This window comes from Silurus aristotelis (genome assembly GCF_946808225.1).
Source record: "Silurus aristotelis genome assembly, chromosome: 1".
NCBI classification, from domain to species: domain Eukaryota; kingdom Metazoa; phylum Chordata; class Actinopteri; order Siluriformes; family Siluridae; genus Silurus; species Silurus aristotelis.
In genome coordinates, this window is record NC_139574.1 from 17,176,611 (window position 1) to 17,200,094 (window position 23,484).

The following is a 23,484-nucleotide window of genomic DNA, read 5'->3' on the forward strand; positions in this document are numbered from 1 at the left end:
ATAGAGAAGTTATAAAAAAAAAAAAAACACCTGAAGGGAAAAAGAAGTCTAAATACTATAAGCTTCCTATACAGTGAGTCCAAATAAATCACAGGCACAAAGCCAGTCAAGCTGAATAGAGTCCCTTAATTGCCAGTGTTTCTCATGTGAGTCTCTACAATTTAAGCATTGTTTCTTTCTGACTCAAAATCCAATCAAAGCAAAATTGTAAAGGCAAAGAAGATATAACTGTAAATGATCGACAGAATACTCCTTAGTGATTAAAGCAGAATATATTTTTATTTTTTTTATAGAAACCATATTAAGTCAGGAAACATAAATTAATGGTACGTCTTGCACAGCAATAATAATAATCACCAAAATTAGTTAGCAAACAGTAAAAAAAAAAATAATAAGTAGAATATATAACAAACTGCATTCCAAACAGCATTGATTTAAATGCAGTGAGAATTATAAGAGTAATTCAGCTAACACCATTCATTAATTGATCTTCAGTAAGCATTTGATCATGGTCAATAGTCAATCCTGGAAACACTGGGTATTAGAATACACCCAGTACGGGACACCAGTCATCACAGGGCACCATGCACACACACATTAATATTTAGAGGCAAATTAGAGTAGCCAGATAAAATAGTGCCATGTTTTTAGTTCTGGGAGAAAATTTAAGAACCCAGAGTGTCACGCCACAATAATTCATTCAGTTTGACTTTAAGATCCTAATAAGTCTCATGCTAATATTAACAGCTGCCTAAATAGTTTGAAATGAAGTTTGCATTAATTGAATCCTTTTTCTCTGAATGAACATGTCATTTGAGAACAGCATAAAAGACATACATAAAAACTATTCAACCCTTAGGATTGGAACTAAAACACCCCTTAGGACAACACATCCATTTAGTTTCACACGCACACGCGCACGCACACACAAGCACACAGAGCTCAGAGAATCATTCTGTATGCACTGTTCATAAATCAGGACTGAGATGGAACGTGCTTTTGTTGCTAGGGGTGGTTATAAGAGCACTTTCATTGAAAAACATAGTTTTGTTTTAGATAAATACTCCATGCTACACCATGGAGCATAGCGAGAGATTTAGTAATTCAGTAAAATGATAAAGCATTGCCTCAGTGAACATATGACAAATGGAAGTATTATCGTTTGATACTTGTACACATTTAAGAGACAGAACAAAAAATAAAAGGAAACTGCATTATGCAGAGGTGTAAACGCAGGCAAGTAATGTAGAAATGTATTCACAGTAACAACATCCATCTGGAAATGCTCCAAGTTGTGGAAATTCAGTCTTTTATCAAAACAATTCTTCACCTCCCTAATTAGGAAGGGCAAAGCACTGTGAAAGAGATAAAGTTATTGGTCAATCACTGAGCTGACTGTTTATGACACCAAATTCTGTCTGAAACACAAAAAACTTTTTTTTCAGGTAGCAGGCAGAATAAAATATTGTGCTGAAAAATCCATCCTGAAATACTTTCATGTTAATCGACATAATTAACATTATCTACTGTGGCATCCAAAATTTATATAAAAAGAAATTTCTTACCCACAATGCTACCCACAATGCATTTTAAATCTCTGCTAATAATTGAGGTAACAATAGTCTTTAGTCTTTAAGTAATACAATAATGTGCTTCTGTGCTTTAGTTTGTTCAGTTCTCTCAGAGCCTCATCTGAAAACTCTGCTCAGACAGCTTTCCTTAGCATGCATGCTAATCCTGCGGTCAACGCCATCATGCTTGTCATCTTTTAGCTTAGTAACTATCTAAACCATGTTTCTGCTGTGTCATACGCCTGCACTGCATTATGGATCATTGAGTCCAGTGTATGTTCTCATATACAATCTACATTGGATGTTCTTTAGGTATGAGGTTAAATACTGCTATAAATTAGTGGGTGAGGAAAAATTCTATTGCTGTTTTGAAGTAGCTAACAATGAATTTAAGCGACTGTAACTGAGCTGTGAGATCAGCATGGCAAACAACTATAACTGGTACTATAAAGCACCAGCCAGGATTAGTCATTAAGCACATCAGAAACGTTTTGATATAAACATAGTTCATGCTTTTTTAATCCAAGTGGACATTAATAATACCTTCAATAATTTTTAGTTATGTTCCACTAAATAAAGGTATGCTTTGACTGTACCAGCTATGGGACAATTGGACCTAAATTTTAAATTCCACCTGAAGATCAGTGGCACTTTTCACAGTAATGGACAAATAACAGGGAGAGGAGTATGAACAAGTGGAGGACAGAGAGGTGTACAAGTGCTAATATGTGCTGCTTGGGAAAAGGACAAAGAAAGGCCATTACAATAAAAAAAAAAAAAAAAGTAATTCAGGAAGTTAAGGAAAACCTCAATAGCTGGGTATGTTTGGGTTAAAGGTGAGAGATGAGAGATGAGAGGTGAGAAAGTAGCTGCGGTCTTGGGTTTTAAGAGAAAGCAGCACCAGTTAGCCACAATCGAACAAGCTGCCGTATGTGTAATAATGTGATTTGCCAGCAGAGGGCAATGTGTTTAGGGAATACTTTATAATAATTTACAAACCTCAGGCCACTGCTCACACATAAGATAGTAATGACAGACCAGAAAGAGATGAAAGAGCTTGGCTCAGTTATACAGCAACTATGAAATGTTTTATATTACATTTATTATATCATTATATACAAATATAAATGAAGGCATTACCTTTGAGAATATAGTCTGTTAAAAGGCTGGGCACTTTGTCACTGTCGTCCCTTATGGCTTGAAGAACTGTTGAGAAAAGTGATGAGGTAGAAATGTTTTAAAACATTTTAAAACATCATTATCCTTTACGGTTATTAGACTGTGGTCCAGATGTGGAGCTGAGCACAAAAACACTGCAACAAAGACAGTTCACATATCCTCTGCAGAATGAAGTTCTATTATGTATAAAATGATAACTGCATTTAATGTTTTGTCCACTCATTGAGTGCTAGAGACATTAGCTCAAAAAAAGAAGACTTTCATAGATTTTTTTGGGATTTGTTATGTTTATTAGAAAACCTAATGACTTGGCATATTTCAGTCAAATGCTGAAAACAAAATGCCAGAGACACATGCACAGAGAAGTATGTGTTCATTCTCTCCACAGCAGAATACACAACAGCGGATGTCACAAATCAAAAGTTGTCTCACAAAAAAAAAATTATAATAATAAATTCAATACAAACATAACCACTTGTCTTCTTTTATAGGTATAAATAAATGGTTAAGCACTTAAATGTCACCATACTCACTTTTTGTGAGAACCTGAAGATCTTCGACTGATGGAGGCACATCTTTCTTCTCATAAGGAATGACTGTAGTGAGGTACTATAAAAAGAAATTAAAACACTGGTGAGAAGATAAATGATAGCAGCGGTTTTGGTGTTCCTGGAGATGGACACGTTGCATAATTAAATGTCAACTATGCCAGTTTAAGCTGATGTTCAACACAGTAAAGGACAGAGTGGAAAAGAAGTATAAGGCCACAGGCACCTGTTTCTCCCCTCCCATATTCCCGAAAGTTTGCCGAAAGCCATTATGGATAGCAGCAGAGATACTCTCCATGCTGAAGCGCTGGAACACCAGAACAGGGACAGAAATGCAGAGAAAGTAATAGAAAAGAGATGCAGAAATCTATCCAGCTATGCAGAATAATAATAGTTGCCATGTTTGAATGCACCTAATTATCAGTTAAGGATGTAAATTCCTGTACATTTCTAAAATTTTATATACAAAAACCAAGTTTTTGTATAGAGTCTGTTCATATGTGTGTTGCATCACAACACATGATAGCCAATGTGACAAGATAAAAAAAAAAGGTTCTGTGAAACAAACAGGTTCAGGTTACACATTTTAAAAGATTGAAAAGCAGCTGCATGGTCAGATTAGATTTCGCTTCTCAGTGTTTGCTTAATAATGATAGCTGAAGTACATTTGACCTAATAAAATACATTAGGTAAATGAAAAGCATCCTAAAGGGCTGAGGTAAATGTCAAATACATTTGGGTAAGTTTAACTTGAATTCAACAAACTAGTATGTGTACTTAAGTGCTCTTTTATACAGTCGGTGACATTAAATGCTCTTTCTTTCTTTTCAGGCTTCTGTTAAACAGGTGGTTTTGAATCTAAATTAAAATAAATGTATCTGGAGGTACATAATTGTACATGTACATAAGCAGAGCCATGGAAAAAATGAAAGCAGAACTGTAACAGGTAAACTGTTCAGCCACTCAACTATATTTAGTACAATTTTAGGTTCAGAGGTTATGGTTGATATTTAAGAATAATAATAGCCTTTTTTTTTTTTTTTATCTTTATCAAACTACTGATGAATTTGTTTCAAATTATAGTTGTTAAGGTCTTAAAAGATTTATCAAGTGGAAAACTGAACCATTTTCCAGTCTCATCTACCAGTAGTTATGCGGGTTTTATTCGTTTTCAAATTTAAATCAAGCCAGATTAAATTAAAAATGTTTTTATAAATATATGTGAGCCAAGTTGATGTTCTAATAAAATTAACTAATCCTCATTTCATACCAATAAAACATTTAACACATTAAACGCAGTTAAACAAAATGAATGAAACTGTGTATATTGCATAAAAAAACAATTGTCCATCTGCCCAATATTCTATATACTATTCTACTTATTATGTTTATCAGAATTTATAATCATTCCAATTTGGAATATTTTGCTTAAAAAATTTTTTTTAAGCTAAAATACTGAATAACACTCATCAATGTAAGTATACAGATTCATCAATGATCTCTCTCTGCACATGCACAGTTGTAGCTGAACTCTTTCTGTCATGCATAGAAAGTCTCAGTGTAAACTCACACTTGCAGATAATCTCTGCAGTCTGCCATTCTGCTCTCTGACTCCACTCTTCACTTTCCTCTTCTTTCTTATGAGCTCTTTGTGCTCCTTCTGGAGGTTCTGTACCTCTATCAGCACAGAGATGAAACTGTTCATCACTTCCTTCTCAAAGTCGAGCTCGTCTCTATGTGCCAGTTGCCGCACGAGCTCTTCAGAATGGCAGCGGATCGCCATCTCCAACTGCTCCAATACCTCATTCAGCTCTATGACACTGAGTTTCCTTACTCCTGCAAATATACTAATATATAAATAAACTAATACAATTATATATATATAATCACATGCAGAACATTTATGCAGAAAATTTTATTTGATACAAATCTAAATTAATCGGAAAGTGTAAGTCAAATTACACTTTTACACAAACTAACATGGTATTCAAAATGGACAAACATAAGTCCCAGGAAATTAATGTGAAATTTGTGCAAACAGAAATCAAGGAAGTTGAGATCTTTATATATATCAGTCAGTGAGACACTTTTTTACATCGTTGATTAAAAAACCTCTGCATGTTAGTCAGGTAACAACAGTAAAACATACTAAACAAACCAAAGCATTACCATTAATGATATGCTCACAGAATAAATGTCAGATAAAACCATTATTAGACTTGTGTTCAGACACATACTCTCCTCAAAGCTGTGACTTGTGGATCTGTGAATTAGATCTGTCTGAAGAGGGTTCTGCTCTGCTTGCATGTCCATAGAGTCCTGCATCATCTCCTCTATCTCCTCAATCACCTGCAAATCATAGAGTGGCCTCATGAAAATGCATAAATCTGCAGCAAATCCGGTGTGATGGTTCAACAGTATAATAGAATTACATGATATAATTATGATAATAAACATTACATAAATAATCTAAAACTGTTCAAATTAATCACGAGTGACTTATGACAATCATGTGATTGATCTTGATTACATTTTTTAATTGATTGACAGCCCTATAATAATCACACTATTATCACTGTGTAATATCTATATAACTACATAATGATGTCAGGAGGGGAAAAAAATCAAAACGGCATTTAAAATTTAATTCAAATCTATTTTCTTTATTCAAGATAGAAATCTTACGAGGAAAGACCAACCATCTTCTAGGTGACACCAGATAAAAGGGTTACAAATCATTACTGCTCTATACTACATCATTGCAAACTAGGGCAATAAAAATGCCTTAAATGTTGTATTAATTTAAAATCATAAGAAAGACGCTAATCCAATCCTGAGACTTCTTGAGACACCATTTGCTTGTTAACGAAAAGCTAGAAACAGGTAAATTCGCTTATATTGTTGTATGCAAAGGTAAGATCATGATCATAATTTTGGCAGAAAAATCCAGAGTCTGTGGTCACAAAATGTTACAGCTCATGTGTTAGAAACTAATCAACATTGAATGAATCAACATAATGCCTAAACATTTTAAGAAATCAAATACAAATGCTATCCCATAATGAGTTTCTTTATCTATGAGCAAAATTCTAATATCTATGAGTGTAATTCTTGCTAACTGGAGTGTCTAATGCATAATGTGAAATAGAACAGAAATCAAGTGTTTGAATGGATGATTAGTAAAAGCATATCACAAATAGTAGCAGCACCTGCTCAGCGGTGAGAAAAGGCTCGTCATTAATGCAGGGCACAATGATGGAATGCATATCCATCTGTTCCCTCAGCTCTTCATCATCAGACTCCTCCAGATTCACATCATCCTCACTCTGAAACAACAAGAGAAGTTTTACAAACACTTTAGGCGTTGAGTAGGGGAGCTGAGCGAGAAATGAGAGTTCTACTCACTGGCTTGTCCTCAATGTTCAGCACGGGGAGGTGAAGTGAGCGAGTACGAGACTGACTCCAGTCTACTGGCATGACCTGTCCATAGTTAGCAATCAAAGCATTCCAGATTCTACAACAGAAGGAGGATATCCACTATAGGGTTGGTTTCAATACTAGAATAAAAAAAAACTACAGATATTTAAATGATTTAAGAATCCACATTTTTGTGTTCATTATATATATATATATATATATATATATATATATATATATATATATATATATATATATATACATACACATGCATATATACATATGCATAATGCATAATTTTCAATTCTTATTTTTTTTTTTGCAACCACTTCAACTCACTATGGAAGTCACGTGACCATCTTTACACTGAACTAGAGTAGCTCCTGGTGCAAATGCTCGCGTGCTGGAACAATTTTTTAGATTACACAAGGCTTTAAGTATATTTCTGATTAAAATAAATGAATGAAGGTAATAAATAAGGCAAATTGTTCGGTTCTTCTTCTGGTCTTATATTGGGTCACATGGTTTCTCGGGCACAATAAGCCTTACTCCTTCACTTACTCGTCGTTTTTCAGCACAGTGTCCTCTCTCAGAGGACTGACGTCATCTGTGAGTACGGGTTCAGCGTCGAAATGTCCAAAGAACGCGTTTAACTTCTCGTCGAAGTCAGCGGCCAGGTCCTGCACGCATCCGAAACCCAGTCTGTCTCCGCTGTTTTCATCGGGATCAGAAACGTGCAGAAGCTCCGTTACCGCGTCCACCTTCAGCTGGAGAACCTCCGGCTGCTGCTCCTCCTGCAGCTTAGGCTTCAGTACCATCCGCTGCTTCTGCTGCTGCTGTTGTTGCGCTCCAGGCGCCGCCATCATCCCTGCAGAGCAACACCATTCATCGTCCTATTCATCCAGCACAGGAATTCACACACACACACACACACACACACACACACACACACACACACACACACACACAATCACACAGCATCCTGTGACCCAACCTCCCCAACACGCACGCTCACACACACACATATCTATTACCATGCAATTGTCAGGATAATGGATATTAATTTTGCACGCCACAGCATTCAATTTGCAAGCAATAATTTTGTTGTTTAAAAATAAATAAATAAAAATATATAGAAAATTAATAACCACTTTTTAATTTTATTTCTAGTGCTTATCGGTTCACAATACAAAGTCCCTGCAGTAGCCACTTATCACCGCTAGGTGTGTGTGGTTCCTCGTTTGAGCTCCGCTTGTGAATATATAACGCGCTAATCAAATGACACCAAATAATAGTTATTTTCTTTTCGAGGTGGTTACAAAAGTTATGTATGATTTTATATATATATATATATATATATATATATATATATATATATATATATATATATATATATATATATATATATATATATATATATATATATATATATATATATATATATGGATGGCGGGGGGGTTCTTTTGTTAAATAAAATGTCTGCCTGCATTTCGAACAGAGCAGTTATTGATTATAGTCACTAGGTGGCAGTAGTGCAGTGAAAGCACGAAGAAGAAGGCTGACCGGAAAAAGAACTCTTAGCCGGAAGTAGGCGCGGGGTTGGGAAGTTGAAAATGGAAGCCGCTGTGTTTATTCTGTCGCTTGTCGACTGCTGCGCGTTGATTTTCTTGTCTGTGTACTTCGTATCCTTTTCAGCGCACTTTACCGCAGGGTTGATTCATCGCTGATTGTAAATTGATTGCAAGTTTAGCTGTTGCTCCGCTGTTTTGTAGTCGCCTGCACAGCGCTGAGGCGCTTCACACACGCAGCGGCGTTAAAGGAGAGATTTTGGAAAGCGTTATATCTCCAGGTCTTTTAGTATGAATCATGTTCCTGTTAATCTGTATTAAGCTATATTGCTTCCTGTTCTATCCCTAGAGTACAGTGCTATTTATATTTGTATGGCAGATTGTATTTGTCTTTTGGTGCTGTGTGAATGAACTGATTCTGAGACTTGGCGGGGTTTTTAATGACCTAGAGTCCTAAATACAATTGACTGTCTTTTATTCCATCCATGTAACGATGAGTGTTGAGTGACCTCAACTTTATATACAGATAATCACTCTGTCTGATCTTGAATGTGACTACATTAATGCCCGAGCTTGCTGTTCAAAGCTGAACAAAGTAGGTATTCAGGAGGTTTTCCATTACACACAGGAGAGTGAATTCATTGTCCCACCCTTAGATGCTTGAATTCAACAATACACCGTGCATTATTCACCTTTCAGTCAGTTTTGCTTTGTGCTGGCTTACATGTTGGTTTTGCACAAGTTTATATGCTTCCTAATCATGATCCAAAGCATTAGATGAAAGGTTTTGCTCAGGTTTAGTCTTCAGCTGTGATGTTTAGAGTCACTGACACTGGGAGGAGGAAAGTGCACTTGTATTTCAATATTCACATATTTGAAGGATGCTTTTTTTTATGTACATTACTGATCTGTATCCCTATTTATTACCCACACTGTCTATACTGTCTCATATTGTCTGTATAGTCTGTTTTTGTCTTGTCTGTTTTGTCATGTATAGGTTTTATGTATGTCTGCACTTTTGAGAGTCACAAACAGCTGGAACCAAATTCCTTGTGTGTGTCAACACACTTGGCCAATAAACCTGATTCTGATTAACGTGTAGTTTCGATCCTGTGGTAGTTTTTCAACAGCTGAAGCAAAAAACAACCAGCTGCCTGTGTTAATGTGTACTTTATATACTGATACCTAATAACATGACTAATCTTTTTTTCTCTTTTCCTCTCTGTAGTGGGTCATCCCAGAACTAATCGGCCAAGCTCTGGCCACACTGCTAATGCTAGTCTCCATGCACTGGTTTATCTTTCTCCTCAACGTACCTGTGGCATCGTGGAACGTTTACAGGTGAGCTGTTTGACCGACAGAAGAGTGCGTTTTGGAAACATCACAAACGGAATACTTGCACACAAAAATAAACCGTACATGTGGTGTTCTTGTTTAAGATATTTGAAGGTTCCTATGGGTAACATGGGAGTGTTTGACCCCACGGAGATCCACAACAGAGGACAGTTAAAGACCCATATGAAGGAGGCCATGATCAAATTAGGTTTCCACCTACTCTGCTTTTTCATCTACTTATACAGGTAAAAATAATAATATAAATATAAAATCTTGCACGTTTATTGGGAATGTTTGCACAAATTCAGCACAGAATTATATTCTGAGTAGAGAATTATACTCCCTTTCAAGTGTCAGCATTGATTTGTATGTGAACTCGACTGTCACTGTACTTTTTGAACACCCCATTCCAATTTAGTCCCCACTTTGCTATTATGATTACTTTACCATTTCTTGTTATACTTGTGTTCGTTCGTTCATTCATGAGAGCATTATCGAGGTCAGGCACTGATGCTGTGAGGAGACCTGGGGTGCAGTTCATGCAGGTTTCATTGAGGTTGAGGTCAGGGCTCTGTGCCATTTGAGTTCTTTTACTCCAATCTTAGCAAACCACAAACCTTTTATTGTGCACAAGGGCTTTGTCATTAAAATTTTGTCCCAGTGAAAGGAAACATGTCTTTACATACACAAAACATTCATTACAGTATTGTTTTCTATTTTCGGTTTGAAGAAGTGGATGTGATTGTCAGGTGTCCAAATATTTGTGTCTAAGTATTTCTCGAATGTTGTGCATCTTTTGTGGGTGGTCAAATAAAACAATCTCGCTAGCCCACCAGGCAAGAGAGCACTGTAGTGTGCTGCCGAGTCCCAATTGACTGAATTAAAAAGGTAACGAACATAATGGGGATCTAATTTGCTAATTAGGTTCATTAGTACACATCAATAGATTTTCTCGCGTAGTGTAACAAATGATGTAGCAATGAGGTGCTTCGTGGGGTTTTTATGACTTGTTCATGTCTGGTGTCATTTTCTGCCAACTCATTTAACTTTGCGGCGACTGTGCGCCCTAAGCAACAAGTTTATATGATGGCTTAGTGTTCACTTTTCCTTTATTCAGTTGTAACATTGTTTCCATGCAACCTGCAGACACCTGTTTCCGAACAGTATGTAAGGCATTTTAATTCATTCTTAGTTAAATTCTAGTTTATTTCAACACCTATTGTGATTTCTGACAACGCAGCCCAGAGCAAGACGGGAAATAACACCAGGTTAATGATTGTAGACTTTAAAGGTCTTTGACATGTCACATTCATAACCTGTTTGTCTAAACAGGAATAAGAGACAGATACTTCCTTTCTTTATTTATTCCAATAGGAATGTACATTTTGTTTTGTTGTTATCTCTGTGCTTCATTATACCATATACACAACTTTTTTTTTAGACACATTCTTCTGTTATTTCAAACTGTATAAAGTTGTTTATTTTTTTATATATGTGTGTGTGTGTGTGTGTGTGTGTGTGTATATATATACACGCATACAGTGAGGAAAATAAGTATTTTAACACCCTGCTATTTTGCAAGTTCTCCCACTTAGAAATCATGGAGGGGTCTGAAATTGTCATCGTAGGTGCATGTCCACTGTGAGAGACATAATCTAAAAAAAAAATCCAGAAATCACAATGTATGATTTTTTAACTATTTATTTGTATGATACAGCTGCAAATAAGTATTTGAACACCTGAGAAAGTCAATGTTAATATTTGGTACAGTAGCCTTTGTTTGCAATTACAGAGGTCAAACATTTCCTGTAGTTTTTCACCAGGTTTGCACACACTGCAGGAGGAATTTTGGCCCACTCCTCCACACAGATCTTCTCTAGATCAGTCAGGTTTCTGGCCTGTCGCTGAGAAACACGGAGTTTGAGCTCCCTCCAAAGATTCTCTATTGGGTTTAGGTCTGGAGACTGGCTAGGCCATGCCAGAACCTTGATATACTTCTTACAGAGCCACTCCTTGGTTATTCTGGCTGTGTGCTTCAGGTCATTGTCATGTTGGAAGACCCAGCCTCGACCCATCTTCAATGCTCTAACTGAGGGAAGGAGGTTGTTTCCCAAAATCTCGCAATACATGGCCCCGGTCATCCTCTCCTTAATACAGTGCAGTCGCCCTGTCCCATGTGCAGAAAAACATCCCCAAAGCATGATGCTACCACCCCATGCTTCACAGTAGGGATGGTGTTCTTGGGATGGTACTCATCATTCTCCTTCCTCTAAACACGTTTAGTGGAATTATGACCCAAAAGTTCTATTTTGGTCTCATCTGACCACATGACTTTCTCCCATGACTCCTCTGGATCATCCAAATGGTCATTGGCAAACTTAAGACGTGCCTGGACATGTGCTGGTTTAAGCAGGGGAACCTTCTGTGCCATGCATGATTTCAAACCATGACGTCTTAGTGTATTACCAACAGTAACCTTGGAAACGGTGGTCCCAGCTCTTTTCAGGTCATTGACCAGCTCCTCCCGTGTAGTTCTGGGCTGAATTCTCACCTTCCTTACGATCATTGAGACCCCACGAGGTGAGATCTTGCATGGAGCCCCAGTCCGAGGGAGATTGACAGTCATGTTTAGCTTCTTCCATTTTCCATTGATTGCACCAACAGTGGACCTTTTTTCACCAAGCTGCTTGGCAATTTCCCCGTAGCCCTTTCCAGCCTTGTGGAGGTGTACAATTTTGTCTCTAGTGTCTTTGTACAGCTCTTTGGTCTTGGCCATGTTAGTAGTTGGATTCTTACTGATTGTATGGGGTGGACAGGTGTCTTTATGCAGCTAACGACCTCAAACAGGTGCATCTAATTTAGGATAATACATGTAGTGGAGGTGGACATTTTAAAGGCAGACTAACAGGTCTTTGAGAATCAGAATTCTAGCTGATAGACAGGTGTTCAAATACTTATTTGCAGCTGTATCATACAAATAAATAGTTTAAAAATCATATATTATGATTATAATCATATTATTTTTTTTTTAGATTATGTCTGTCACAGTGGGCATGCACCTACGATGACAATTTCAGACCCCTCCATGATTTCTAAGTGGGAGAACTTGCAAAATAGCAGGGTGTTCAAATACTTATTTTCCTCACTGTATGTATGTATAATATATATATATATATATATATATATATATATATATATATATAGTGTGTGTGTGTGTGTGTGTGTGTGTAATTAATTATTACACACACAGTGGGGCAAAAAATTATTTTGTCAGCCACCAATTGTTTTTCTGGATTTTTTTTTTTTTTTTTTTCTTTCTCATTTTTTCTCATAGTTGAAGTGTACCTATGATGAACATTACAGGCCTCACTCATATTTTTAAGTGGGAGAACTTGCACAATTGGTGGCTGACTAAATACTCTTTTGCCCCACTGGATGGATGGATGAATGAAGAATAAGCCTTTGTTTCTATAAAATTAGTTTAATGCCAGCCAGTAGGCATGGTTTATTTTTCAAATGCAAAGTTAAACAGCAACTATCTGGTAACTGGATGCTGCTCTCTGTTTAGGGTTTCTGTACCAGTTACCTCTTGGCTTAACCTCTGCCCATTTTGCCCCTTCCCTGGATACAGTCATACTCACTAACACACTGACTCTGTCTCTGATTTCACTTCCAGCATGATCCTGGCACTGATCAATGATTGATGCTGCAGAGATGCAAGAACCTCAACTGCAGAACCATCAAACTATCCATTTTAAGCTGTGAATATGGTCATCACTCCCAGCTAATGCCAATACAAAAAAAGACACTCCATCAGATACATCACGTAATCCATTCCATTCTAAAATATAGACTTGCGCTTGTGTATTCGCATTGAAGTAAACCTTTGTGTAGTTATCATTTATCCATTTGTGCAAAAAGGCTCTACAGCCGTAGCGCTGCTCACACCGTGCGCTGCTTCTCAGGGCTGAATCAACATGACAATCTCACTGACTCATCCAAGCAACTGATAAGCTTACAGCTCGTCAGCACGCCATGTCTCCACATTCTCGGCTTAAGCGTGCCGTCATTGTAAACGCGTCCACCTGTCTTCCGGATGGGCGTCTTTATTATACTTTGGAATATGCGCTGTGTTTAAATTTTTATTGTCTTTCAGTTCATGTTTTTACTGACAATGATTAAGAATTGTATTAAGCACATTATTAATTAACCAACTTAGCATGTTTTGGGTTTCAGTAAGAACATGTTTTTCAGTTCGGATTTATGTAGATGTTTTGTGCTCCTTTTTTTTTTTTTTTTTTTTTTTACATTTTTTACAAGTATTATTCCAATGTTTTTGGGTACCACGGTTACCTCTGTGCCTTCTGGTTTTCATTTTAACAATCAGTTCATCCATCAAGCTGCAGTTTGTTGGGTTCAAGCCATTCCCACATGTTGCTATATAATGATTAAAGTTAGAATGAAAAACACTATGCTCAGGGGTAAGAAGCTGGGAACTGATGCAGTACTTTATTAATAGGCTTTTGGTCCCAGTATATTTTGATGATGCCAGTGGTCACAACTAGGATATAACTTTAGCTTCTTATTTCTGGTCATATTTGTTTCATGCATGCTGTTTTATCTGCTTCACATTGATTACCTTTATCCTTTTGGGATTTGCTTAACAGCAGAAATTTCCTGTGCTATTACTGTATGTCATGCAGAACATGATGCAAAACAGTTTGGTTTCTTCTTGCTGGCCAGATCTCCTGGACATTGCCCTGATCTATGTGTACGCACCAGTTCGCAAACGTCCACTCATAGGTGTTTAAATCACAGAAATTGCCCTCTTGCTCAGGAATAATCACATGCAATGTTCTTTTGGGTCATATTTACAGTTAAAAGTAATGAATCACTGTATGCCTCAGTCTGGGTAGTTTGTACTTTTTTTTTTTTTTTTACTTTAGTTTTTAGTCTGTCATGTAATTTCAAAGAATTTTCTTTAATACTAATTCAGTCAGGTTAGATACTTTGCTACATGATTATATTTTCTAAAGTAGGTTCAAGACTTCTTACAAATAGGAACATATGCGGCAGTGGGTTTGGGGTCAGTTTGGGAGTCTTTTACCTTTCATTCAGATGACACACACTTGCTATAATAGAGGCTTATTATAAATGACACATCCACGGTGCCAGATATATGTAGATGGGCTGGCTGTTAGTACACTCACTTTCTCACATTAAATTGATTTGTGCAATTATCCTTAAAACAAAGTCAAGACTGCTCTTCATTAGGCATGTTAGCATGTCGCTCTATCAAAGAATCATTAGTTGTAATGTCTACACAAGCCTATTCCTAACTGCAGTGTTCATCGAGAATAATTTAGGACTGATTGTAAAAAATGTATTATATGTTCCAGCACTAAGTCGATATTGTTAATTTCATGGATGATTGTAACTGGTACGCTTTATGATAACTGGGAAATCTGATTATGAACATAAAATGGCAAAAGAATATTTATATTGTGACACTGTCTTTTCCAAAATGCAGCAGATGAAACCTGCATGGGAATAAACAAAAAAAAGTGTTTTTTTTTTGTTTTGTTTTTTCCTAATCCAAAAGTATGCACTTTAATTATAAAACCCCTCCTGCATGTGAATTGTGCTGACACTTTTTGATTGTACAGACAGTGTTTTGCTCAGTGGAACGCCTTGAAACCGATAGTGACTCGTCTATTGAGTTTTTTTTAAAAACCCTGAATGCTTTATTGAAAATATGCATATGTAAGACTTCTCCTACACATTACATAACGGTACAATCACTTATAACAAACACAGTTAAATGCAAAACAGATCCTTCAGAACCTGTTGCAAAGCAAACTGTTTGCCCGGCCATTGCACCCTGGGCCTTGTGGTTAACGTGCTGGCTCACAGCCATGCTTTTACAGCACAGGAAAGCAAAAACAAATCCTCTGAAAATGAAATACAATGTCACCAAAAAGAAAAAGAAAAAAAAAAGGTCATTTGCATATGCAGAATATTAAACATAATGTTGATGATACAGTGCTTTAACATTAGACCTAAGGGGTGTTCGTGTCACTCCTCAGTGACAGGATTGGTTTGGCTGGTGAGGGGAGGGATAACCTGTACAGAGGAGCTGAACTGATGCAGGTGGAAACATGAGTCATTTGGAGGGAAAGATATGTTCGGTCTAAATGATATTCTTGACCAGTCATAATACATGCCGTAAAATACACACACAAAGCACATACTACAAGCAAATCATATAATAGGCAAATTTCCTTATGCTTGATGACCAGGCTGTAACACTCTGTATAGTAGAAGAACATCACATAGAGAAAAAAAAGAAAGGTAGGCCACTTCTGAAGATATATTTTCTATTATAGTTGAGGGAATAATAAGTAAAACAAAGGATAAATATAAAAGACAAACAATGAATAAAGCCAAATAAAAAGAGAAAAATAATCAAAATAACTGAAGATTATTCAACTGTATATCTAAACAATGTTAAAAAAAATTAGAAAGAAATTAAATCAACGTAAAATAATTGAAATAGGCCAGCTGACTGACATAAGGATGAATATTGCAGTAAGCCAAAACATTAAGGAAAGATGTTCTGAAGGTTTGATTAGGACCTTGCTTGCTTACATTACCCTTGAACTGCATTCCTCTCAACCAGTATCAACACCACTGAGCAATTTAGCATATACAAAAAGCATACTTAACCCAGCCCCATCGTACACGACACCCGATTTAATATCAACGCCCGATGATTTCACTGAAAAGCTTGACGGTGAACTTACAATAACACAATCCAAATATGACCAACAGCTAGTAGCCATTTACAAAGGGAAAGCATTCCTTCTTGCACTAATGATGATCAATATTTACATGTGCTCATAACCTTGTGAATAAGGTCCAAGTCTTATATGGTGTCCGCAACGAGGACAGCAAGGAACAAGGAGCATGCGGAGACAAGAGAATGGCCAAGGGGGCCCAATCCTAAATCTTATTGATGAGTCAGTCCCTTTCTGACAGATTTAAAGATTCAAGTAAGGTCAGTTTATGGGACACTGCATTTCCTGTCTTACCTTGGCCCATAGCAAGCAATGCTGTGAGAGGAAATCGTATTCACCATAGACCCCCCTCGCTTTCTAGCCACATCACCTCTCTCACACTTATCCATTCTATATACATGACAGAAAACAAAGTACCATAAACTTTGTGGAAAAAAGTCAGTTTTTAAGATTTTGCTCAGAAATTCAAATGGGTCTGAAATCTCACTGTTAAAATGCCTGCAAATTCAGTCAATTAAAATTATTGTCTAAACATGGACGATTATTACATTCTGCTGGTGAAAAAAACGTCTCTCAGGCACACAAACTGCACGGGTGCCTGAAAAACACGATGTCTATTTACGGGTAAAGAAATAATACACTATGTTTAGTGAACCCCTCCTAATTCTCCAAACCCATACTGCCCTAATGGGTCTCGAGGGAAATCATATGTACTAAACTAATTAAAATAATCATAATAATAATAATTAAAAAATTATATTCGCGGAGTGAATGTTGTATTGAACAGAACATTTGACTACAACTCAATCCTGATGCCTCAAATGATACACAGCAATAAATAATAAGATTAATAAATAATAATTTGGTGTGTTTCATGAGGCTGCAGTTCCTCAGGGATCAGACTGAGGTCAATTAGCCTCATGAGCGAAGCCACGCAGGTCTGAGGGCTAAAGGCCAGCAGCTAGGTGAGTTTCATTCAAGTGGTCCGACTTTACTGCGTAAGCTCAGCCTCTCCGTTGCTATGGGGTAAACCTCCAGAAAAACATCATCAGTGTGCATTTTTTATTTTTTTTTTAAACTTCATTCGTCCATAATATCTTGCAGTGTTTACTCAGATTTTCCTCTTGCTCCAGGCTCAATATCAACTGTCCATGCTACAGCATTCTATAGAGGAGGGAAAAATGTATGGCTATTTTATTAAGCTTAAAAGTGTTCACCATTCATGAGCTGCAGAATGACGACAGAATGCTCATATAGCGTCCAGATATTTACATAGACTGGTGGAGCAACTTGTTAACAGAACTCTTACCACCTTGCCTCTCTGCCTCCTGGGATTCAGTGAGGGGAGCAGGACCCCAGACACGGACAGTGCCATCATCAGACGCACTGGCCATGATTCCTGGCAGAACTGGGTTCCAGCTCACACAGTTCACGGTGCGTGTGTGGCCCGTCAGCTCTGCGATTGGCAGCTCACTGCGCTTGTGCCAAATGTACAATTTGTGGTCTAAAATGTAATAAATAAATTAATACAATTGGGCTAGTACACATAAAGACCTCACTGTTAGTGAACAGATGTTTAGCGTATTTCATTGCCAGATCGCACCAAAATTACTCTCATAGTGCACATGCAACATTATTTAAAAAATAAAAAAACTGAAAACATATGCAACAATAACAGCTAATTGAGTTTAACGTAACAGACTTGTTTTTTTAATAACTGCTCATAGAAAACTTAATTTGTTTGTACTTAATATTAAACAGTGACGACAAGTGAACCATTTTTGTCAATAATTGCACAAAAAAATATCTGTCCATAAAGGTTTAATGAGTGTGTAGCTGGAGTTTAAAGCTGGTATTAAAAGGGATTAATTAAAATTTGCACATTCTATAAATTTTGCCAACACAATCATTTATGCTAATTGTCATTGGTGACTACTGACCAGATTACATAATATGCCCCAATTAATTTTTAGCCAGTTTTACTTTATACATCACCTACAATTAAAAAATAAATAAATAAATAAAAGTCTGTCAGCTAATCAGAAATAATTTTGAACATGATCAGGTTAAAGGTTATACCAACCGAACAGGTTCTTCCTGATTCAATTCATCATTCTTCAAGGCATTTTTACCTTCACTCCCACTGGCAATGAAATCCTCGTTATGGCCGCCAAAGCAGGAGTGGATCGTGTAGAAGCCTTGTGTCACACCTTGGTACTTCCTCACCAGTACCCGATCATGTAGGTCCCACAGATGAACTCCCTACACAGAGCAGCAGAGCAGCGTGAACAACAATCCTATTTACGTTCAATCCAAAAGACAAAAAAAAAAAAAAAAAAAAAAAGGACCGGTGACTACAATGAAAAACTAGTACCTGAGTTGCAACATTTAATAGAGCTAATCTGCCATTCTTTGACACGGTGAAAGACATAATGGGGTGATCCTCCTGCACACTGTGAAACACAAACAATAGTTGCATATGAATGGAAATTAAAGAATGCTTTTCCAGTCAGACTGGTTTCAAAGGTACTGTCATGCCCTTACATGTTTCTGTCAGTCAGATCTTCAAAGTTGTATCCCCGGATACGCTGATGCGTGTCTGAAGCCAACACAGTTTTGCCGTCATTCAAGCACCACAGGCACTGAACGCGAACTCCTTCCCATGAATCCAGTAGATTTCCATCCAGATCCTACTCGGTCAAAAATTTACAAAACAATATGGATGCACAGTAGCCAGACAACTGACCAAATTTTGTTTCCAGTTATTGCTTTTTATCACCTATTGTTACATACAGCTCCTGGGATACTTACACACTGATAAAACTGCCCTCTCTGACCCCCAGTTACAAAACGTTTTCCATCTGGGTTCCAGGCTACACTTGTCAGGCTGTCTTCATGGGACTGACTCATTTTTGTCCTCAATTCACCAGTCTGAAACACAATGATACAGTTTTGATATGAGCAGTCATTTATTGATCATGTTCAATAATTGCTTCAGTCTGGAAAGGGTTGCATTGATTCCAAAGACTATCACAGGAATACCGGGAAAAATATTTACACCCTATATTAGAGATTATTTTATTTTTTTTTTTTTTTTTAAACCATTACAGTTGTTTGGAGCAAAGCTGCACCTGAACGTTCCAAAGCCACAGCTCTGAGCAGTCATCTGGGCCACAAGCTATAAGGTACGCATCATCTGGGCTCCAGGCCAGGTAAGACACTCCATAGGCATGGCCTTCTAGAGTCCTCAGTTGCTTAAGTAGGTGCGTCTCCTGAATATTCATGACAGAAAACCAGATAGTTTACCTTCCCTTTCTTTCCTCTCAATAAAGTCGTTACATTTTCTTCAATTGTGTTGAACGTTAAATATATTCATTTGTTTAAAGATGCAATTAGATGTTTTTATGTATTTTTGACGAGTAGCACACACCGGGTCAACCTGCCAAATAATAACTGTCGTATCTTTGGAACCTGAGGCCAGTTTGGTGCCATCGTTTGAGAATTTACAGAACCAGACCTCATTGCAGTGCTCTGTCAGGATCTGCTGAGTGTAGCAGGGAAATTGTTTCCTGGCAATAAAGAGAATACATTTCAAGGGGGCCATCTGTAGAGCATCCATAGCTGAAATAAATGTGAGTTGGCATGGGCAACAAAATGGTAACAAAAATAGAATCAACAACAGGCTGTAACAGAGAAATCACAAATCAAGACAAAGGTTAATGGGGCAAAAACAAGATACAGATTAAAAACTTTATTAAAGCTGGAGAAAGATTGATTTGAAGCTCCAGTTTACTGAGAGAGAGAGAGAGAGAGAGAGAGAGAGAGAGAGAGAGAGAGAGAGAGAGAGAGAGAGAGAGAGCACACTTACCTGCTGCACACATGGTCCACCAGCAGAGACACCGAGTCCAGGTTGCTGTCCAGTTTGGTGTTGTGATAAAGGCAGCGATCTCTCTGCAACTCCACAGCCTGACGTAACAGAGTCTGTAGCCTGCGAGGAGGCAGCATCACTGAAGGGGGCAGATATGCTGTAGAAATAAGAGAGGGATACAGAAAGAGATCGAGCAGAAATGGCAGGTCGCCAAATAAGAGAAAGTAAGGAGACGTAGCTGACTGCAGACCGTAGGCAAGGTTAAGGTCAATTCCCTTTCAATCTCAGCCACTTTAGGAGATTTTCTGAATTCAGTTTATTGACTAAACTTCTATACAACAGTTCATAAATTTCTATACAATACGATAGTTATTAAAATAATTATGTATTTAAAAACGTCTTCTGAATTCATTTTGTCTCCTAAAATGGCTGAATTAAAATGATACTGACCCAAACCATGAATGTGAAAGTCAAAAGGAAATTACAATGCACTGACAGAGAGATGAGGTCAAATAAAAAAAAGGAGGGGGGAGGAGGGAATATAACTGTTTAACCATGATGAGGTATGCATAATACAAAATACTATTCAAACTGAAAATGGGAATTAATTATAAAAGGGAGTGCGTGTGTGTGTGTGTGTGTGTGTGTGTGTGTGTGTGTGTGTGTGTGTGTGTGTGTGTGTGCGCACACGCACTGCACTCACTCTGGAGTTTGTCAAGCAGCTTGGAGCGAGATGATGTTCCTTTTCCCTCCCACTCAGCCTTGGCTCGGAGATCATCAGAATGGCTGCACATCAGGTAACTAAGCATCCAACAAATGTCCCTTACATCACATTTCCTCTCTTCTTATTTTAGTAAAACACATAACATGATCTGAAGTATGACAAACTGAAAGTTTTAAATAATCATTTCTAGATGAAACTGCTAAAGCCAGTAAATATGAAATCAAAGCTTTTATCATTAACTTTCCACTTGTGCACACTAATTAATTATCTACTTCATAATAGAAACTCAGATTATATAAAGATTGTATTTTACGACATAGGAGAAGCCTTAACATTTCTATTTACCCGCTAAGAATATGGATGCGCTCTGTGTTGTACTTCAGAGGCGTCAATTCTGCTCTGAGGACATGCAGCGCCTCCAACACTTTCCCATCCTCTAAATACTCCAAATACTTCTGCTGTAAGAGCAGGAACTTCATCCGCTAAACAGAGATAGAAAAAAGTGATGCATCAAACACGTAAGAGTGTCGTATATAATCGATATTTATAATTATAAAATTAATTTAAAAAAAAAAGACGGTAAAAGCATGTGTAGGGAAATTGCTCTCTCACCACAATAGCATTTGGTGAATGCATCAAAGCTTTCAGCTCATTGAGATCACTTTCAGCCTATCATGGAAAAAAAAAAAAAAAGAAGAGAGAGCTATAAAGGGCAATTAATTATGGTCCCAAATAGAAGCAGATGATTAAACCCAGTCGCTGGCTAAACTAAAGGAGAATAACCATCAATCATATTCACTCTTTAAGGAACCGAGATGCTTTTGTGTCTCTGTAGCACAAAACTAAAAGCTTAAAGCACAGGATACAACTGCTGCCTGAACAAGCAGTAGACATAATTATGGGTTTATTACCTTGTCCCACTCTCCCTCCATTACATGGTTGCGAAACTTAGTAGCAGCTGGATGCTCAAGTCTACAGCCTGATTCCTGCATGAGCAAGTCCACTGTCTGACTAAAAAAAAAAAAAAAAAAACAGGGATAATGACATTTATTAAATTTACTTATCCAGTTTAACTGACACAAAGTAATTATAATAGATCAATTATAGAAATGATGTAAAAACACAAGTAGGGCTTATAGTCGCATTGGAGAAAAAAAAAAAAAAAAAAAAACACCTTAGGATGAAGCCACATACAGTTTGTCATAGACCCAAGCAGCCATTGATGTATTTAATAATCTATAATCTAATACATCCAAAACGACTACAGCAAACTATGGCTGGATCAGATATACACACTTTTAGGATGTAAAGTAGAAATGAAACAATCCCAAAATCTGATCTGAATCTTTTTTTCTTGCTAGATCGGATGAAATGGAAGGCTCGTGTCTATAAACCTCAATGTGCTTAAAAAACAGGTGTGCAGTGTGTCAAATTGTGTATGTAGTCTTTCTGCATTCTGCAAAATGGAGCCCCCTGCGTCCTCTTCAGCAGGTTTGTTTATCTTGCTCGCGTTTCCATTTCCCCCTTTGAAGACTTCACAAACATCAGCAGAAACAAAGCAACCCTTAGAACATTTTTGTGTCTTGCTTTCTCGACGCAACCCAATCTCGGTTCAATAATCCTGAAAAAAAAAAAAAATCTCCATATACTTACTTCAGCCCTAACCCGTGGAGATGTTGTCCTATTAAACGAATCACATCCTCATCAGATTGAGACAGTCGTTTCTTCTTTTTCATTGAGCCTGTCTCCGAGCCCAAGGTCGTGACGGTGGAGGTGGCAGCGTTGCCCGGTGTCGGGACTCCGTTGTTTGCGGTGACAACAGTGCCGTTGTTTGTGGAGGACAGCAGACCGTTTGAATGCGTCCCTCCAGCAGCTGACGCTTCGCCGTTCTGGGCGCTATTTAGGCAGGACAGCTCGGAATTTTGTCCCTGTCCTGCCCCGTTGGCCTGCATGTTATAAACGCTGGTGTCAGTGCCCTTGTGCAGGTTGAGGCAGAGAGCAGGAATAGCGCAGGTGCTCGGGAGAGCAGCAAAGCCCAAAACAGCCGCAGAGAGGCCCGCGCTCCCGGCAGAAGCCTCGGTCTCTCCTGCGACCTCCGCCGCCGACACTCGGGCTTTCTTCCGCGGTGGCGAAGCTCCGCCCGGTTCCGAGTCGCTGGAAGAGCAAGCGGAGGCCAGAGTTACTTCACTGGGAACGTCGGTGCCGGGACGCCCGCAAAGACTTTTTTCTCTCGCTGTCAAGACGTCAAAGTAGAAGTGACTGCAGTAATTCGCACTTTATTTCGCCCAAGAGCGCGATCGCTGATGTTGTTATTGTTTGTCAGAACAGCTGCAAGTCCGTTATGGACGTCTCTGCGTGATGACGTCACCGGGAAGCCCTGAACAACCTTGAGTGTTGTGCTACCTTCAAGAGCGTGTGTGCTCTCTAATTCACCAAAACAGTGCGGTTTATTCGATCAGTGAAGAAAGAAAAAAGCT

At 37.9% G+C, this 23,484-nt stretch overlaps 3 protein-coding genes across 6 annotated transcripts; 1 reads left to right on the forward strand and 2 right to left on the reverse strand.

The window, feature by feature from the left end:
- Positions 1-255: 255 nt before the first annotated feature.
- On the reverse strand, positions 256-7,739 carry fez2a (fasciculation and elongation protein zeta 2a). 2 transcript variants are annotated; one of them, XM_083545457.1, is made up of 9 exons: positions 7,277-7,739; positions 6,704-6,812; positions 6,508-6,624; positions 5,536-5,647; positions 4,869-5,134; positions 3,525-3,605; positions 3,284-3,359; positions 2,712-2,777; positions 256-1,355 (listed from the first exon to the last, which is right to left on the reverse strand). In XM_083545457.1, the coding sequence occupies exons 1-9, from the start codon at positions 7,579-7,581 to the stop codon at positions 1,339-1,341; spliced, it is 1,149 nt and encodes a 382-aa protein (XP_083401583.1). In that variant the 5' UTR covers positions 7,582-7,739; the 3' UTR covers positions 256-1,338. The 2 variants fall into 2 exon arrangements, with proteins under 2 accessions (XP_083401583.1, XP_083401584.1); XM_083545458.1 differs by lacking the exon at positions 3,525-3,605 and having other exon boundaries at positions 7,277-7,713.
- A 500-nt stretch (positions 7,740-8,239) lies between these two features.
- Positions 8,240-15,192, forward strand: cnih4 (cornichon family member 4). The gene is made up of 5 exons (XM_083546198.1): positions 8,240-8,397; positions 8,810-8,878; positions 9,512-9,624; positions 9,723-9,863; positions 13,295-15,192. The coding sequence occupies exons 1-5, from the start codon at positions 8,329-8,331 to the stop codon at positions 13,320-13,322; spliced, it is 420 nt and encodes a 139-aa protein (XP_083402324.1). The 5' UTR covers positions 8,240-8,328; the 3' UTR covers positions 13,323-15,192.
- Positions 15,193-15,338: 146 nt separating this feature from the next.
- On the reverse strand, positions 15,339-23,432 carry wdr26a (WD repeat domain 26a). 3 transcript variants are annotated; one of them, XM_083545881.1, is made up of 14 exons: positions 22,661-23,432; positions 21,919-22,018; positions 21,620-21,676; positions 21,353-21,489; positions 20,987-21,084; positions 20,284-20,440; positions 19,846-19,984; positions 19,547-19,687; positions 19,227-19,346; positions 18,960-19,105; positions 18,790-18,868; positions 18,548-18,677; positions 17,728-17,919; positions 15,339-17,579 (listed from the first exon to the last, which is right to left on the reverse strand). In XM_083545881.1, exons 1-14 carry the CDS (start codon positions 22,957-22,959, stop codon positions 17,557-17,559), a joined length of 1,818 nt encoding a protein of 605 aa, XP_083402007.1. In that variant the 5' UTR covers positions 22,960-23,432; the 3' UTR covers positions 15,339-17,556. The 3 variants fall into 3 exon arrangements, with proteins under 3 accessions (XP_083402007.1, XP_083402006.1, XP_083402005.1); XM_083545880.1 differs by having other exon boundaries at positions 17,725-17,919; positions 22,661-23,405; XM_083545879.1 differs by having other exon boundaries at positions 17,514-17,919; positions 22,661-23,405.
- Positions 23,433-23,484: the final 52 nt, after the last annotated feature.